Genomic DNA, 19,058 nt, shown 5'->3' on the forward strand with positions numbered 1-19,058 from the left:
TTATCAATCTTCTGGGAGTGAAAGGACCAATCTGGAACCTGCTTGAATGGAACTTATCTTTAAATGTGATTCTGACAGAGCTGAGTTTATCTGGAACTAGGATATTATAATCAATATGTCTGGCTTTTTGAATCACAACACTGAAAAGTCTACAGTGCCAACAAGTTGTGACAGAATAGTTGACATACACATACACGTAGGGTAAGAACTATTTCTTTTTGTGATATTCCTGCATCGTACACTTACCAGTAGTTCCTCTCCTTCTGGTGGTATTGTAATCTGGAAATGGCAAATAGATTTATAAATATTAACACATTTTGCACTAAACTTTTGAAATTGAGTAAAACAAAAAAACAAAAATAAATGTCTTACAATATGCACATACTTGATACACTCACACACATGCCACATGATACCATATCTTTCATAGAGCTTTCACAATTTTTTAGAATATTATTCAAAAAATAATATTTCAATCGTAATCTTGAAACTTATAAAAAAACAATAATAATAGTGTACCAACATAATTTTTTTTATATGTATACCAAGATATTACATATCAAATGGGCATATTCAATTGCAGTACAGAAGAGCAAAAGCCAAAGCATAGTCAATGGAAAATCACACATGGGTCATCATGAATCTTTAACAGTATCCATAGCAATGAATGAATGGTTCCAGTTGAGAAAATCTTTGTTTCCTTGTCTAAACCTCAATGTCATATTTCAAAATTTAAGTTATAAGGCAAAATATCTTGTAATATCCAAATCAAGGTTTCTTACTATGTAGCTGCACTAACAGTTAAAAGCCAGTCAGTCAACAATAGGATCAAACATTGAACAGACTACTGCAGGTCTTTTTTTCCCCTGTCTCCAGTCTTATCCCAGGCTAGTTCATGTTTTCATTTTCAGATGGTTGACTTCAAATGAATAAGCACAAAGGGTCACGGCAAAATTTTGTTAAGATTGTAACTCTCTCTGTCACAAAAAAAGGAAAATAAAAATTTTCTGCATAATGGAAACTATCAATAATGGTAATGCTGCTGCTGCTGATGATGATGATAGTGATAACAAAATAATCAGAATAACAATAACTTTAATAATTATTATAATAATAACAAAGTAATTAATGATTATCATACTTTATTCATTCTTGAAGAGAGACTAGATTGATACTCACATTGCCAGAGAAGTAGTCCGCTAAGCCAACCTTGCCGGGCAGCCAGGTATCCTCATTAGGGATCTGGAGACCGGTCATCCGCCATCCGTAGGCCTGCCTACCAGTGGTGAAGTCCTCAAATACAAAGCTGAGCTCGCCGATGGCGGAGCCGTACATGTGGTACCAGAATGTGAGACAGACATTGGGATCCGTGACATGGAGAGGGGCTGAATAGAGGACAGCTGTGTAGCCTGGCGATACATAGTTACTCTCGAAGTAAATGTAGAACCCTGGAGGAGATAGGGGAAAGTTTTATATATAGGAGATTTTTACAAACCAGTGGCTAAAAATGTAATTGCATTCCAAGGAGATGCCATGAGTACCCTCTCCAACTCTTGCTGAGTACATTGCCAACTCAGGATCCTGCATTGAAAGTGTCATTGCGGACATGCTTTCAGGGTGCTATACAAATCACAATATTGTTTTCCTATTTGCTAAATTCAAGGAACGTTCAAGCAGAGAATGATAAATCAAAAGATTCCCAACTCACCAGCTGTGGTTCCAAGAGTGTGGTCCACAGTCGGCCCAGTCCCTCCAGTGGCCGTCCCTCCCGCTAGACGCACCCAGTCTGCGTAGTCACCCGTCGGAGCGTTCTCCCACAGACAGAAACCACTTTCAAAGTTGCAGTCAACTACAAGATACACATGAGATACATCCATGTTGTCTTGTGATGAGACTACCACAAAATATCTTAAAGTCAGCTTGAAAGGAGGCTACTGGGACTCTACAGTATGTCCCAAAAAAAAAATTGCAACGGGGCCCTCGCGATGATATCTTTAAAAATAGTGAATCAATCTAAATACAAATTCAGGGTATGAAACTATAACTCATTGCCCACATCTTATAGAAAACCCCACTCGATTTGCTTCAGTGGTCAAAGAAAATTAAGGAATTTTGTAGAGGATGTCGGGAATCTCTTCCGTCCAAGTTCTGCCTGTCAATCACACACAAGATCATCGAAGTGCTAAAATTGGAATAATCAGACTCATGACATGCTTTACAACAATCCACATTTCTCTGTGACTGCTTTAACCAAATTGAATGAGGTTTTCTGCAAAATAGAGCTAAGATGTTATATTTTAAGACCCTGAAGTAGCACTTAGACAGGTTGATCATATTGGGAGTTATCAATTCGAAAATATGATTGTAATTTTTGGGGCGACTTACTGCAGTATGTCCCCCAAAAAATTACAATCAGATTTTCACATTGATAACACCCAATGTGACTAAATTCTTAAAATGCTACTTCAGGGTCTTAAAATATAACATTTTAGCTCTATTTTGAAGAAATCCCCATTTGATTTGGTTAAGCGGTCACAGAGAAATGTGGATCGTTGTAAAGCATGTCATGAATCGGATTCTTCCGAGTTTAGCACTTTGATGATCTTGTGTGTGAATAATAGGCAGAACTTGGACGGAAGAGATTCTCGACATCCTTTACAAAATTCTGTATTTCTCTTTGACCACTGAAGCAAATCGAGTGGGGTTTTCTGTCAGATGTGGGCAATGAGTTATAGTTTTACATCCTCAATTTATATTTAGATTGATGCAATATTTTTTAAGATATCATTGCGGAGGGCCCCGTTATAATTTTTTGGGGGACATACTGTATGATTACATATTACATGTATGTTTGTTTTCATTTTCATTTTCCAACTGACAAGGTAGCTGGATAGCCCAAATTTAGCTGCACTAGCCTGTCTTCCATGGGGTCCAGTTTAAATACTTCACTGTGATAATATGCACAATGCTCTTTGCAATGAATGAATGAATGAAGGGGGATATTTCACTACCAGTTCTTAATTCTCCTCCAACCTCTTCTTCATCTTCTTCTCCATCTTTCCATTTTCAAACTAATCATCATTATGATTATCAATACTGGGTGCCAAACATGTATGGACATAGAGCGATCTAGGAGTGTTTTAACCCGTTGAGGACAGACAGATTTTGCTACAACACACATTTCCCATAGACACCTGCCCGAGTGTACTCGGGACTCGTCCTCAACGGGTTAAGAGGCTGAATGGACATGTTATGGAGATGTGGTACTCACGTTGATTAGGGCAGGATCCAGCCAACATAGTGACGTCATCAATTGCTATATCACTCAGTTCGGTGGGTCCTACAACACCTTCAAAGACCAGTCGGTATTCCTGGGTTGCAGAAACCTCTGCCATCATCCCGTACCAGTTGTTGAAGTGGTCACCACTTGTGGTAGCAACTTGTGTCATTGTCCCTCCAATTTCATACTGGTCCAGAGCAAATGAATATTTTCAAGACTTCTTTAAGATCTCTTACATATATATACAGTACTTCAATTACAATACAAATATATTTTGCATTGAATACACCCAGACATCTGTACGTAGCATGTAAATATACAGACATCATGATATACAATAGTTAAAATACATTTGATCATTTTGCATACCACACACTTTATGAAATAAAGTGTGTAGTATGCCTTCTCTGTTAGTCTGTATATATACATCATACACATGTCTGAGTGCATCATAAGGACTTGCAAGCATCAGTTAACTATGGAATAGTTATCCAATGAGACACAGCCACACAGCCTAGACTAGATTAAACTAGAAATGTCGCTACAGCGACTGGTTATACCCCCCGCCAAACAACATTTCATAAGCTTTGGTCAAAACAACATTTCATAAGCTTTGGTCAAAAAACTGAGGAAGTAGTTAAATCCGCAAGATCTTTCCTTGATCTTCTACCATTAATATGCCATTACCATGGCAACGTACTTTCGGGTACTGTCGAAAAATGCGTCTTGCACATCTACAACCAAAGGCACACATCTGTACCAAGTTTCATGGAAATTGGGCAAAAACTGAGGAAGTAGTTTGCAACACAAAATTTTCCATCATTTTGGCTCATAATATGTGAGCTGTTACCATGGCAACATACTTTTTGTCACTGTCAAGAAATGTGTCATGCTGACCTATATCCTAAGACAAACATTCAATATGAATTCCATGAGAATTGGAAGAACACTGATGAAGCAGTTTTGCCATGAAGCATTTTGCCCTATATTTTACCAATAACATGCCGTTACCATGGCAACGCACTTTTTGCCACTGCGGAAATATGTGTCTTGCACATTAACATATTCAGATGAACATCTGTACCTAATTTCATAAAAATTGATCAAAAACTGTGGGAGGAGTTCGCGACGCAAGATTTGTACCCATTTTTGCCCATAATATGCCGTTACCATGGCAACGTACTTTTGGGTACTGTCAAAAAATACGTCTTGCACATCTACAACCCAAGGCACACATCTGTGCCAAGTTTTATGGGAATCGGTTGAAAACTGAGGAAGTAGTTCGCGACGCAAGATTTGCAACGGACCGACCGCCCGACCGACCGCCCGACCACCCGACCGTCCGCTGATTCCTATATACCCCCTTCAAACTTCGTTTGGCGGGGGTATAATAATTCCACTGACATACCAAAGAATTGTGCATCATCTGTTTTATAGAATAGTGGACAAATCTGTGCCAAAAACCCATTTTTTCAGTCAATGCAAATCTACTGGATACATGGCAAGCCATCTCTTGCAAAGTGCACAGACTCTTGCTACAGGTGTGTGATGACAAGTTTACAGTGTGCTATCATCAGTCATTTAAATGATTACTGTATCAAACAAATAGCCAGTAAAAATAAACATATAATGCATATCTCATATCAAAGAATGTCCTGGATGTACTTTATCAACAACATAGTTCTTCTTTTTTTTGGGGGGGGGGGGGGGGGGGCATGGACCACTGGATTGAGTTTACAGGTACTGTTTACCGCTGGGAGCAGGGATTTAAAAAATGTTTGAGATATCACATTTGATGCATATGTGAAGGTCAGTTGTATAACAAAACATCCCACCACATAAAAAAATAGCAATAAAGCCTAAAATATAAGGAGATATCATGATTTTTCTCAATAAACCATAACTGTAATATTCATTGTTACTATTGTTCATATTTTGTATATTCAACAGTACTTAGCAGTGATCTAACTAGTTCAATTTTTTTACATTGGCTGTTTCTATCACTAACTCACATTTTAGAACTATTTTGAAGCACTAAAGCTAGGTTTTTGTTTCATTTGCAACTGGAAAATAATGCCTTTAACTCTCCAGTAATAAAATCATCTGTCATATATTAGTGGCTAGAGATGACTCAATATCATATATTCATAATAATGTAAACTAACAATTTGCATCACTTTATTTCCTTGTCAGTGTTTCTTGACATGAAATGGAAAAGGGAAAATTCTGCACATCAAAACATCCCATGTTTATGGTAGTTCAGAGTACAGCAGTAAAGACGGGATTAGTATTTTAAATAGCACTTCTTTTTCTGCCTTATTGACTGTTTATGACAACTACATGTTACCATGGTGACGAGTAGGCATAACTTACATAGATGTTGAGAGTGCCCATGCCCTGGCCATACATGTGGAAGTAGAACTTCCAGCACTGGCTACCACTGTCATCAGGGGCAGTAGGGGGAGAGAGAAGCTGAGCCTTCTCTCCCTCGCTGTGCAAAGAGGCCTCAATGTACATGAAGTATCCTAGTGGGATTGAACACAACAATCACTGATTATTTACATAACAATTCGTCATCATTTAAACTGATAGTTCTAATAATAGTAACAATGGTAATGACTAAACAGTGGACCCCAATTATAACGAAGTCCTCAGGACTGGCAGTTTTCTTTCGTTGTATCGAAATTTCCTTATAACCGAACAAATAAAGAGTCAAAATATATAATAGTAGATGATGTTGTGGCCTGAATTTTTACATTGTTGTAACTCAAATTTCGTTATAACAGCAGGAGTGCACTGTACAACAAATTAAAACTGAAGATACAGATGATGATAATAACACTTGCAGTTGTGAAAAAATAATACATACATTGCCAGTAGCAATATCTATCCCATAACACCTTGGCAGTGTACCTTCATGGCTGTGTACATTCTTAGTAATTAACAAAATTCTATGATCAGCAAATGACTGTACGGACTAAAATACATGTACTCGTAAATATATCCATACTAGAGGGGGTCAGTGCCTAAACGATGCATTAGTCTGAACATATTATTCAGAGTTTCTGCAAATTCTTTAAAAATATTCAAAACAATTCCAATGGCAACATTAACTCGAAATGTCACTATGGCATCTGGTATGCCTCAGCCATAATGCATGATTCTCCTAATAGGTCTATAGTACATGTGGACAATGTGTGATTACATTTTCACAAAATTGGCAAAATATCAAAATGACAAGTTTGTCATAAATGTGCTGAATGTTCACCTTCCTTGACCTAGGTATAAGTGGATGAATAGGAGAGCGTGGGGATTTAAGGACTTTAACTTGACTTTGACCCATTCATAAGTGTATGCATTGAGTAATTTTTAAGGTATGGAGAAAAAACGCAATTTCTGTATTGAGTAGTAAATTGTTACCATTTTCATCTGACCTTTGACCCTAACATTCATAAGATAATCACTGTCAGGCAGAACATGCAAAAATATATATGTAAGTTTCAAGATAACTTGAGTCACTTTCGAGGTATGGAGGAAAAAGTTAGTTCAGTACTTTCAATTGATCTTTGACCTCCTGACCTTAAAGGCAAAAAAAAAGAAAAAAAAAGAAGAAAAAAAAAAAAGAAGTTTCCCAGAGAATCTCTATTGGGTTATACATGCATACACCAGGAAAAAAAAGTAATAACAATCCTGCTGGCATTGCATAAATATGAGAGAAATAGTAAAATTTTGAAGTGTTGCCCTTGACCTTTGACCCCTGCCAGTCAGTACATGTATATACTAGTATACTATGTTCCATGAAGATACCTTGAACAATTTCCAAGGTACCGCTACCAAGAAAAAAGTGCAATTTTAATATTTTTACTTGACCTTTTTACTTTTGACCTTTGACCTCATGACCCCAAACTTTCACCATAGAATCTTAATTGGGTAATACAGTACATGTATACAGTAGGTTTCAAGAAAATAATAATAATAATAATAACTGTTTTGGATATAAACTCCAAATTTTATTGTCCGAAAATGGAAATTCTTTTTTGCCCAATTGATCGTGGGCCCGGCAGCCACTGAGCAGCGCCAGATCGACGTTGCTCTAACCTTTTCAACTGTTGAACGGCAAACAAGGTAGCAGCAACTCCCATCTTTTAACGTCTTTTGGTATGACGCGGCCGGGGTTCGAACCCAACACCTCCCGATTGTGAGGTAGCCGCTCTACTTACTGAGCCAACACATCGTTAAATATCTTCAGGCAATGCATAGATATGGTGGAAATAGTGAAAGTTTACATATTTACCTTGACCTTTTGACCTTTGACCTTGAGCATTTGCACCCAAAAGTTGATAGGCACAACTTCAATCCCTAATACACATGTACATGCCAAGTTTCAATTGGATACCTCAAAAGGTTTTTTCATGACGTTGTCCACAAAATTCATTACGGACGGACGGAAGGAAGGACGGACGGACAGACAACCCGAAAACATAATGCCTCCGGCACCACTATGTGGCGGAGGCATAAAAAACAAGAGGAAATTGTCATCGTTTTCCTGCAATATCAATCAACTTACAATTATACCACAAAGAAAAGATGGTTATTATTACTGACTTAGAATTAAAATGAGTGAAAATGAACATACAAATCTTAATTAAGCAAATTTCAGCATAACCATTTTCCACAATCATTTGTATAGATGTAATTTTTCCCATGGTTTTCTACAATTCAAAAGAAGTTTCCAAATATTCATAACTTCTCTAGCTCTTCCAAGACCATGGAAGCACCATAAAGCATATCTACGGGGATTCAGTCATTACCCACACCCTGGTGGGGATTTCACATCTACCAAAGATATTAGCCACTGACCGCTAGGGGAATCGTAGGTGTGGTCAAGGGTGGGTCCAGTGCCCTCCGTTGTGGTGCCGCCGGCTCCCCTTGACCAGTCAAAGTCATCTAAAGACGGCTCCTGCGTGTAGCCACAAATGCTGCTCAGCTGAAAGTTGCATTCTTGGGTGGCTGCAGTACATCAGAGGCGGAACACGGTGTCAACATACAAATAAAAGTCTAATACCATATATGCCATCTATTTCGCAGGGTACCATTTTTCGCAAGTTCAGCAAGTCAGGTGCTACTTGCAAACTTTACGAACACAGAAGTAAAAATTGACTCTTGAATGGAAGGAAGCATTGGTATATATTCTAAAATACTGAGAAATAAGAGAATTCATCAAATTAAATTGCAGTGCACATTCACCTACTCTTCCTCCCTTCCCTCTCCCTCTCTTTCTTTTCTGAAAAATACAACATCTAGTATTGTGAGATTACAGAATAATGACTAATGTTACTCTGTAACAGTGGTATATTATGTCTTGTGAATATCCTGTTTTTTTATTGTTATTATATGTGTATCATCATGTATGTGTCCCTTGGCAATGAAAGTGCAATGAACTTTGTCTGATGTAAGTCAATACATATATATGGAAAAAACATCCTCATGCAGACAAATTTCATCACTAGGGGATAGGCACAAAAATTTAGTTTCAACCAACCTTTATATTTGTAAGCTCTGGATACAAATTATCACCTATCTATACAGTACTCCAGGAATCCCAAAGTATCACCAGACAGACAGCAAAGGTGAGACAAGCATCATTGGTGATCTATCACTTGAAGTCTACTCCCACTTCGTCTACTACGCATTTAGTCTCAACCCACATGGTCTAATCCCATTTTGTCTACAATCAGTTCGTGTAAGGATCATTTAGCCCAATTACCACTTAGCCTCATTACCACTTGGTCTACTTCCAGATGGGCTATGCCCACTTCGCCTAATACCCATAGTTTATTAGACAAAATGGGAAAAAAATCCAAGGAGACAAAGCTGCAATTAGACCACCTGGTCATTAGACAAAACGATAAGTAGCCAAACAGGGCATTAGACAATGTGAGAAGTAGACCAAATGGGCATTAGACGAAATTGATAGTAGACCAAGTGAGCTTAGCTGTAGTGGTGTTAGACAAACTGGGAAGTAGACCATCTGATAGTAGACCAAGTGGCAATACACTGCATCTTTGGCTTGAGAATCTACACTAGTGGACAAAGCCAGCCAGGGAAATAATAACGGTCAGTTGAAGCTCTGATTTTTGGTAGTAGAGTAACATGCTGAGCTTACCTGGACATGCACCCTCTGTAAGGTCAAGGTCATCAATAGAGATGTCACTGGTGTATGATGTCCCTCTGACCGCTTCATACACCACCTGGCCGGGGGGGGGGGGGGGGGGGGGGGGGGGGAACAGTGGAAAGAAACTTATACCACAACTGACCTTTCTAAACAGAAAGGAATGGCTATGAGAAAAAGAATGGGAAAAAAGAGCAGCATTTATGGAGCTAACTTTACTGGGGATTTCTTTCCAAACATTGCTATCTTCCCACAATATACTTTGTGTTAGAATTTATCATCATGTCATTTTGAAGTGTGATACAAGAAATGGCTGGAAACAAGGCAATCAGTACTAAAATCCGCATTTACTACAGAGATTTTTTTTTCAATGTGAATGCCTGATGTTGGGAGGGAAATACAACACACTGCAATCGTGCCACAATTGATACTAACATTAACATAGGCCTATGCAGCGCAAATACAAAATGTATGTAACACGTTTTATGACAACACAACCAAAGTGAAAAATATGTGTGCAAAACTTAATGCAATAATTGTTAGTGAGCTAGGCATCATTGCTTAGTTTGAGTAGTATATCGTCACTGGGGTGACAAGACCTTGTATCTCAAATTTTGGTGAAAACGATTTTTTTTTTTTTATTAATGGTCAGATAATTGGTTAAGTGATGTCCTGTCCAAATCCTAACTGTCTTACCCCAAAAATGAAGCCACCATGGCATGCTAAAGGAAAGGCTATCCCATTCGGTACAGTGCTTTGGCCATGTTTTTTGGCTCTCCTGAACATGTGACATTTTGTAGATACGAGGCCTTGTCACCCCTGCGACGATATGTAACACCCGTTATCATTTTAATCACTAAAGTTTAATCAGTATTGTAACACCACCTACAGTGGGGAAAGATTATAAAATGTGGGAATGAAATAAACCTGAAAGACATCCAGCTGGATGAGGTCCACCGTCCCAGAGTGCCACACGTCATCTGAATTCCCCGACTGACTCCAAGCCAGAGACCGTGACGTGGTACCATTGGGCTGAATGTGAACATTCAGGCTGCCCATTGCGCTGCCAAACATGTGGTACCAGAACTGCAAACAGTATGTGCCCGGCTCCACCGCTGGACTGGTTAACGTGGCGCTGTCACCGGCTGCTCCATAGCTGGCTTCCAGGTACATGAAGTACCCAGCAGCTGAGAGGGGGAAATAGACAACTTTACAGTAACCTATTGTGTATGGGGGCTTTCAGTCAGCTCTCTATGGAGATTTATCAGCCTCAAGAGCAATAGTTACTGTTACGGCACCACGACCACTATAAGACGACACAATGTATCATTATAAGTTGACAATAATAACAGTATGATGAGACAGACTTTTTTTTTTTTTTTGGGGGGGGGGTTCTTCTGTATTCTTATTTCCATATGTACAGGCATTCTGTGATATGGTTGTATACATAAACAGGACACACTAAGTTGTTGTGTGCTTTGAGAGCAGAGTAGCACAGAAAACCCTACAGCAATATATACACTGTCCACACTCTAAGACACAGACAGATTTACGGGTTCAGTTGAAGAGTTAGGTGTAAGGAGAAATCCTTTTTTACTTTACTAGCATAAGTTTCATATCTCGCATGCATAGTCATACAATTCAATACTGAATTGTTAATACAAAAAAACAAAGAATTTACTTTCCATCGTGAACGTTATTTCGAACTCAACATTAATATTTATCCATTCTCATACTTCAACCCACAATCTATCAACATATTGACACTCACTCAAAAAATGTATTAAAGTTTCAATGTGCGTAATACAAAACAAACATTCTTTTCTTCCAATGTGTGGGGAGAAATGGCAAAATTAGAGGCACAGTGTATCATACAGCCTGGACTGAAAATCTAACATTAGTCCTCTTTGTAGATTGATTGTGCATATCTGGAGGAAATGCTGGTAAGTCTGAGACAAGTTCTGTTCAAATAAATGACTCTTGTGTTACGTTGTTTTGATTGCAACTAACTGAAAACTGCCCTACATCAGCATAATAACCATTTAAAGATCCTGTTTACCTTTGGGAGCAGTGATTTAAAAAAAAATCAAGATATCACATTTGATGCATGTTTGCAGGTCTGTTGTATCACAAAACATCATAACATACAAATGTTTTGCAATAAAGCCTGAAATATAAGGAGATATCAGTATTTTTCTCAATAAATTATAACTGTAGACAGTTTGGTCTGGAAACATATCTATTATAACTATTGTTCACATTTTGTATATTTAATAATACTCGCCAAATAGCCTGAGATGGATCTCATGAATATAATCTTTTATCATGGCTACTACTCAAACACTGAAAAATCAGTGTGTACGTGTACTTTAATATGTGAATGAAGATAAATCAGCTGCAAGGACCGGTTCTGGTGCCCCACTACCTACTGTAACCATACTCCTCATCATTTCAACTGAATGTTTAAGTGTATGTTTCTTTTGAACCTACCTGAATTCAGGGTGTGGTCAAACGATGGTCCAGTGTATAGAGACGGCGTCGATCCTTGTATCCTACGCCACAGCACACCACCATTCATGTAGTCACACTCCCCGTCCTCAAAGTCACATTTCAGTGGATGGGGTGCTGTGAGTGGGGGGTTGGGGAGGGGAGAAGAAATATATTTCATAGAAACTTGATAAGCACAATGAAGACTACCACCTTCCAAATGCAGCCAGCTGTAGCTATCACCCCTTTTCACACCAATACACCACACATCCACTTATTTTCACAAATACACACCCACACACAGAACCCTCATGCTACCATGCACCTTTAGCTATCATATTCACTCTCTACTCAGGTTCTTTCATTCCCATCCCAAACTCAATGTGGCTCTTTCCCACTCTTTTCCTCTTCTCTGATTCGTCTGTGCTTAACTGGGATCCACTAAACTCATCCAAGCTTATACAATGATTAGCACAACATGAAGATTATTCGATGAGCAGCCCATGCTATCTTTCCACCATGCAAACTTTCAAAGAGAAGGCCTATGTTCTCTGCACCGAGCAAAGTGTCAACGATCACATCATTATTTTCTAAATTGCAAATAAACCTTTTGTCTGTTTGTTTCTTTGTATGATTGTTTATTTATTTGTACGTATGTTTATCTGTTTGTTTGTTTGTTTATTTGCTTTTGTGAGGATTTATCACAGCATTTCTTCATTATTTGAATGATATATCCAATGTATTGAAAGTCAATACCCAGAAAGTGACTATGATAACACTGGTAGCAGGCTACTAGCCTGGAGACCTCAATAGATCAGCTCACGTGCTGCCTTTGCATCTTGACGGGAGTGTGCTGAGGACTGTCTAAATCTGAATCCTACCATAATATGAAGTTTACATCTTGGGGAGAGAAAGAAAATGAGTCATGGCTCATAGCATCGTTAGGGTACACATCTCTCCTATCGAAAGTGAAGCATCTAACCCTGCTCAGTCGATCATCAAGCATCAGTGATCATTCCAAATCTATTGTCCCCTTGTCTGGTACACATCTGCACCTCAAACTCAACATTTATCAAAAAGTGACTAATACAAAGATAGTAATTTCAATTCTTAACATCAAGCATCCACAGGCACTTCAGAGATGTGCATAAAAAGTGGTAGGCAATTTAGTAACAAAAAGGTCACATGCTGTATATGCTATATGTTCAGCAAGTCTAATTTTTTGTGAATCAGGATTTCTGGAAAATTTTGTGAGTGGTAAAATGTGCAATCATGAAGTACGGCAACAGATGGAGAAATGTTCCCATGCATGATGCATTCTTATCAGCATTAGAGTTAATATTTTCATGTGTTGTTAAATTTTCAAACAGTACCCCACTCCTGAAATTTGCAAAAATTAAAACCCAGCAAAATATATGACATATACAGAACGTCATGGAAATGTGGAAGAGGGCACTCACTGCCACACACGCCCGTGGTGTAGAGCGCTGTGTCGTCCACAGCAACGTCGATGTTTCCACCTTCCCCAATGGTCACCTGTAAGACAACCTGGAACTCAGTGTTACTGGTGATGTCAAACTGACCGTACTGCCAGAGGTCACCCTGACCATCCATTATGGTCAACATGACCATGGAGTCGTACTCTGTTGGGGGGTCAAACTGTAAGTATGAGCCGGTCAGGTTCACACTTCCTAGAAACATACAAAGAAAAGAAAGAAAAAATAAAGAAAAATTGAAATTCTTTGGTGCCTACATCATCACTGCTTTTAATACATGACCACTTCTGTGTCAGATTTGTCTCTAATTAAATTTACAGAATAAATAGGTGTAGGCAAAACAGCACAATCTTCTCTACTTCAGCAGCAAACAGAAAGCACACAATGTAAACTGTATTTACACAAATGATAACCTTTACTGTATACGGACAAAATACAACTTCCACTTTTTATTAAAGATGACTTTATACTGCATATCTTTGAAATACTTTTCTTTTTCTAAAAATTCATGAATGAATTTCATGAATTTAAGCAGTTTTTCATGTATTCTTTATCCAATGAATAACATGCAGTAACTATTACAAGTTACCAATTTATTGGTGACAGCATGATAACAGAGAATTGACTCACCATAGCCTTCCATGTGATAATTGACTCATAATAGCCCTTCATGTGATAATTGACTCACAATAGCCCTTCATGTGATAATTGACTCACCATAGCCCTTCATGTGGTACCAAAAGGTGAAACATGAATCGGCTGGATCAAAGACTTCACTGAATAGAGTGGCGCGATCACCAGGATTTGTGCCCGTCGCATCAACATTCATATAATAGCCTGTAGAAGAGATATGCACACTGGAATACATTATCAAGCATTCTAACACACCTCCCTGGTGATTTTACAATACTGCAAATGAGAAATATCATATGGTTTGGAAACCTGCTCCTTCAAGTTGTATTCTACTGTAAAGTCACACAAAAATAAAACAAACACATTTGGGAGATTACAGATACAATGTGCATCAAAATGTAAACAACAAAATATGTATAGAAACTAAAATCACAAGTGAAGTTCACTGAAATAGGCCTTGGACGACAAGTGAGGTTACAACGTTCAATATCTATATTATGATACCACCTATGAATTATCCCACACTCTACCATTCACATATAGATGATGAGTGACATTCATATACTATTTTCTTCACACTTTGCTTTCAATGTTGTTATATACAGCTACAGAAATTGAAGATGAATTGCATCATATTAAACAAAACCTAGTAATGCCATTTAGCTTTTATGTCATTTATCTTAATAGTCTTATCTTAATAATTCTAAACAAAAGCATCTGAGAATCACATGCATATTGATCCACAGTGTGTTTTGAAAATGGTTACAAAAAAAAAAACACCATTGTGGACTTAACTGGACACCATGTCCGATATATTTACTTACAAAATACACACACACACATACACATACACACACACACACTCAAGAGTTTCTCATGCTGACCTTCGCGTGACCCAGTTGTGTGGTCAGTTGTTGGACCTGTGATGGAATTCACTATCCGTCCAGATTTTCGTAACCATGCCAACTCATCATCATCTCCATCATCCGCCAAACTCTGCCAGGAGCAAGCATTCTTATCAAAGCTGCAGTGACCTGCAGGGGAAGAAAAAGGCATCAACACGAATGGCATGACTAACAAGATAACAAAACATTTGAAAGATATTTGTGCCAATCTTTGTGGGTTTTTTTTCACACAGGGCATATCAATAATTTGCGGTAAGTAATAAATTTCTTTTCATCATGTTTTAAACTGCTTCACAAGTTCTTCAAGTCTTCATCTTTATTTCTCATCAGCAATGCACTCATCTTTACTGGACTCTCTCTTTAGCCCTTTCAGCACCAGGCACTGACCTTAACTTGTTGAGGCTTTTTCACCAACATTCAGTAATCCATCTAAACTCAACCTGGTTGTAAAGTTCAGCAAGCAAACTCAAGTCAAATGATGTGCCTCAATGTAACAGGAAGGCCATGATGACACACTAGGGATACGGGGGAGTACCGTACGAGGAAATCTCTAGTTATCAATAATTACATTTCTACTCCATTTGGAAAACAAAGCACAGTGAGGGTGAAAGTCTGTCTTTTCTATTCATTGACTTTCTACTCCTAATATTCTGCTCCTTACCACGTGGATCGCATGCCCCTGACTCAATGGCCATGTCGTCAATGGTGATCCCTCCAAGTGATCCAGATCCGACGACTCCTTCAATGACAGCCTGGAGACGACACACAGGTACAAGTCAATGGATTGACTTCAAAATCTTAATCATGGTATTTATGTGTTTGCAAGAACTAGGCCCTATTTATCTACAACGGCTGATAACAAAATATCGTCCAGCAAGAAATCTTTGCTCTCAGTCCAAACTTCCGTTGTACACCCCCACAACATCAACACAGTTTTAGGGCACAAGATCTTTTCAACTGGCAGCGGCAGAGTTATGAAACAAATTACCCACGTATCTCAAGCAAACAAACACAGTAGATGATTTTAAGCGTTTGTTGAAAACACATCTTTTTAATATGTCCGTGGACTAGGCTTAACACTATACAATGTTTGTCACAGCTCTGTCACTTTTCATCTTGTTTTACCTCCTCTCTTTCTCTCTCTCTCTCTCTCTCTCATGTCTATTTTCCTAATTTCTATTAGTTCCTTCCTTCAATGTGCAATGAGACATTAATTCATTTTTGTGACATGCGCTATACAAATATAGTTTATTATTATTTCACAAATGATTCACTTTCACCTTTCTCTAAAATATACATGTATTCATGATTATCAACCCTTTGAGTGCTTTGAGTGCCAACTGGCACAGGAAAACTCATAGCTTTGTACACACTGTTTAAAGTCCCTGGCACACAACGGGTTAAATGAAAAGTAGAAGCCAGGGGCCCGTTTCATAAAACTTGTTGTCAGTGACAACTGCCACATATCTATGACAAATTTACTCTCAGCCAATCAGATGCAAGGATTTCAGCAGCTTGTCACAACTATGACAACTTGTCACTGATAACAAGTTTTATGAAATGGGGCCCAGGGCTACATTAGTTTACCATTCGTCTCCAATGTTTACTCTAGCATCTACTCAATCAGACTATCTCTCTCTCTCAATCACTGTATTAGTCATTATCCCATTTCCTGTGAAATTCCAAAATCCCTGCCAACAAAAAGGCTACAAAAACAACCAAATAGCCTACATCTTTTTCTCAATCAGCTTTTCACAAAGTCATACCGCGCCGGTCAATGCCTGACATAGCAACATTAGAGTAAGAGAAAAAGTGAGGGCACTACAGACTCACAAACAAAAGTGAGACCACTTTTTGACTACTACCAAATGATTATCATGACAGGTAAGTATAACCCCACATCATAAATGACAAGGTACAGACATGGTGCAAGAAAAGAAGAGGAGGGTTAAACATTCATTCCATTGGATATGGTATAATGAATGCACAAGAATTGATTTTTGGATTACCTGGAATGATTCTTCTGACATCATCGTTACACCAGCATACCACCAGTTGTCCGCACGGTTACCACTAATGGACCAGAGAGTGTCGCTCATGTTACCATAGCGAGGCCACACGTAGGCGTTAATTGAACCCACGTCCTTATCATCAATGTGATACCAGAAGGAGAGGCAGGCCAGGCTGGAGAAATCCGGTGTGTAGAAAGGACTGTACATCATGGCTCTATCACCCTCTGCTAGGGTGGCGTCTCTCAAGTCAAGATAGGCATAGCTCCCTGCCAGATATTTGGATGCAAATCACCTGTTTTAGCGCAACTCAGTAAAGTCATTTTGGGTTTTGTTTTTTTCTTTAATGACGGCTATACACATACCAATCATTGCGGAGTTCTCAAATGAGAAATAAGTCTCAAGCAAAAGTTATTCTAAATAATAAAGAAGCATTCAAAGAAGGGGAAATCTGAACATGAGTTAAGCCTTATTTGCTGTTTTCAGTCTGCAGTACTGTGACAACACCACTTGGTTCGTAGTTTGATGGTAAAAGATGAGGGTATGCATCCTGTTTCCTAATCCACACGTACCTACAGGATGACCCTTCATAATTACAAAGAACCCAACCCTCTCTGATCATGATTTTAAGGACTGACATGCACTAATCAACTTGCAGTTACTTTGAAAACCAGTACAACTTTCGAACTTGACTACAACCTTTATCTCCTCACAGTACCTATCTTTCAAGGCTCATAGATGACATGGTCTCTCATTGTTTTTAAGTGAAAAAGAATTGAACTACAGTGTACCTTTGATTTGATTTGTTCATTTATCCAAATACGGGCGGGGGGGGGGGGGGGGGGGGGGATTTCATGAAGTACATGGATTTTGTTGCATATAATTTGGCAAATTTGCTCTCAGCCAATCAGATGCAAAGGTTTCAGTAGCTTATAGCAGTTTTAATTACCTGACAAAACGCTTCCCAAAAGTTGTCAGTTTATGAAAACTTCATTATAATCCTCCTCTTAGATCGTGCTGAGAAGATCTGGTCACTGATTGTTACGATAGTGATTATCAGAGACTTGACAACTTGCTAGGGCGGACAGATTTCATGAAATGGTGTCCAGGACACTGGACATGTCTAGAGCATATTACGTCAAATGTTTCCTTACCCCCAACCATGTCAGTGGAGTGGTCTTTCAGTGGCTCATCGTTGCCATAGCGACTGTCTGCCCCGGACCCTATTTTCCAGTCAAATTCATCGTCCACGTCTTCTTGCTCCCAACCACAGAATCCATACGAGAAGTCACACACAACTGTAAAGGGATGAAGATAATGCAAAAAAAAAAAAAAAAAAATCAGAATTCAGAATTAAACTTCAGAAAATCTGAATACTATAAGTGATACATGTCTTGATATGCGCATGTTTAGTTTGAATTAATCTACACTGACAAGTTGGTGCTAAAATTTGAGGACTTGTGCTCTTTACAGACACAGAGAGTAACCAATCTTTCAGATATCTGTGACCATCGCAAAAGAAGCCACTTTAGCCGACACACCAATCAGTGAACAAAGGCTGTAAGGGTTAAACAACATACCAATTCAAGACATGTACTGACAGAAGATATGGCACTCAAATGGTTTGTAGTACAAAGTGATGACCAAATCTAATTTGATTTAGAGCCACTGTCTACCACTGGAAGCAGTGATGAAAAACAGATGTTCGAGTTGTCACATTTGATACATATGTATGATACATTTGCTCACAAAACATCCTACCATATGAACATTCTGAAATAAAGCCACAAATACAAGGCAATATCGCTAACTTTTCTCAATAAACCATAAGTAGGAATGACTTTAATAAAACTGCTGTTTACATTTTGCATATTTAGCAATGCTTAACATTGACTACACTGATTAACATTTTTACATTGGTTATTTCTATCCCTAACTCACATTTTAGAACTATTTTGAAGCACTAAAGCTCTTTTCTTCCTTTATTTTCATGTGCAAATGGTAAATAGTGGCTTTAATCTGCCTTTGTGAATTTGGACCACAATGCCACATCTAGAAAGATGTGATGATGTTTAA

At 38.5% G+C, this 19,058-nt stretch overlaps 2 protein-coding genes across 2 annotated transcripts in view; both read right to left on the bottom strand.

Moving 5' to 3' along the window:
- Positions 1–14,264, bottom strand: part of LOC139734006 (MAM and LDL-receptor class A domain-containing protein 1-like) — a 49,102-nt gene extending 34,838 nt beyond the window's left edge. Inside the window, exons 1-11 of the mRNA XM_071644817.1 lie at positions 14,153–14,264; positions 13,400–13,630; positions 11,943–12,077; positions 10,380–10,639; positions 9,447–9,531; positions 8,141–8,290; positions 5,654–5,805; positions 3,272–3,467; positions 1,709–1,849; positions 1,180–1,448; positions 247–279 (exon numbers count right to left, since the gene is read on the bottom strand). Of these exons, the coding sequence (XP_071500918.1) occupies positions 247–279; positions 1,180–1,448; positions 1,709–1,849; positions 3,272–3,467; positions 5,654–5,805; positions 8,141–8,290; positions 9,447–9,531; positions 10,380–10,639; positions 11,943–12,077; positions 13,400–13,630; positions 14,153–14,264 (1,764 nt within the window). The remainder of the gene's footprint in view (positions 1–246; positions 280–1,179; positions 1,449–1,708; positions 1,850–3,271; positions 3,468–5,653; positions 5,806–8,140; positions 8,291–9,446; positions 9,532–10,379; positions 10,640–11,942; positions 12,078–13,399; positions 13,631–14,152) is intronic.
- A 2,469-nt stretch (positions 14,265–16,733) lies between these two features.
- LOC139734015 (MAM and LDL-receptor class A domain-containing protein 1-like) overlaps positions 16,734–19,058 on the bottom strand; it is a 32,652-nt gene continuing 30,327 nt past the window's right edge. The window contains exons 22-24 of the mRNA XM_071644824.1: positions 18,137–18,280; positions 16,983–17,251; positions 16,734–16,754 (exon numbers count right to left, since the gene is read on the bottom strand). Of these exons, the coding sequence (XP_071500925.1) occupies positions 16,734–16,754; positions 16,983–17,251; positions 18,137–18,280 (434 nt within the window). The remainder of the gene's footprint in view (positions 16,755–16,982; positions 17,252–18,136; positions 18,281–19,058) is intronic.

This window comes from Diadema antillarum, unplaced genomic scaffold, assembly GCF_040938485.1.
Source record: "Diadema antillarum isolate AM-2024a unplaced genomic scaffold, OU_Dant_1.0 scf00000025, whole genome shotgun sequence".
Taxonomy (NCBI): Eukaryota; Metazoa; Echinodermata; class Echinoidea; order Diadematoida; family Diadematidae; genus Diadema; species Diadema antillarum.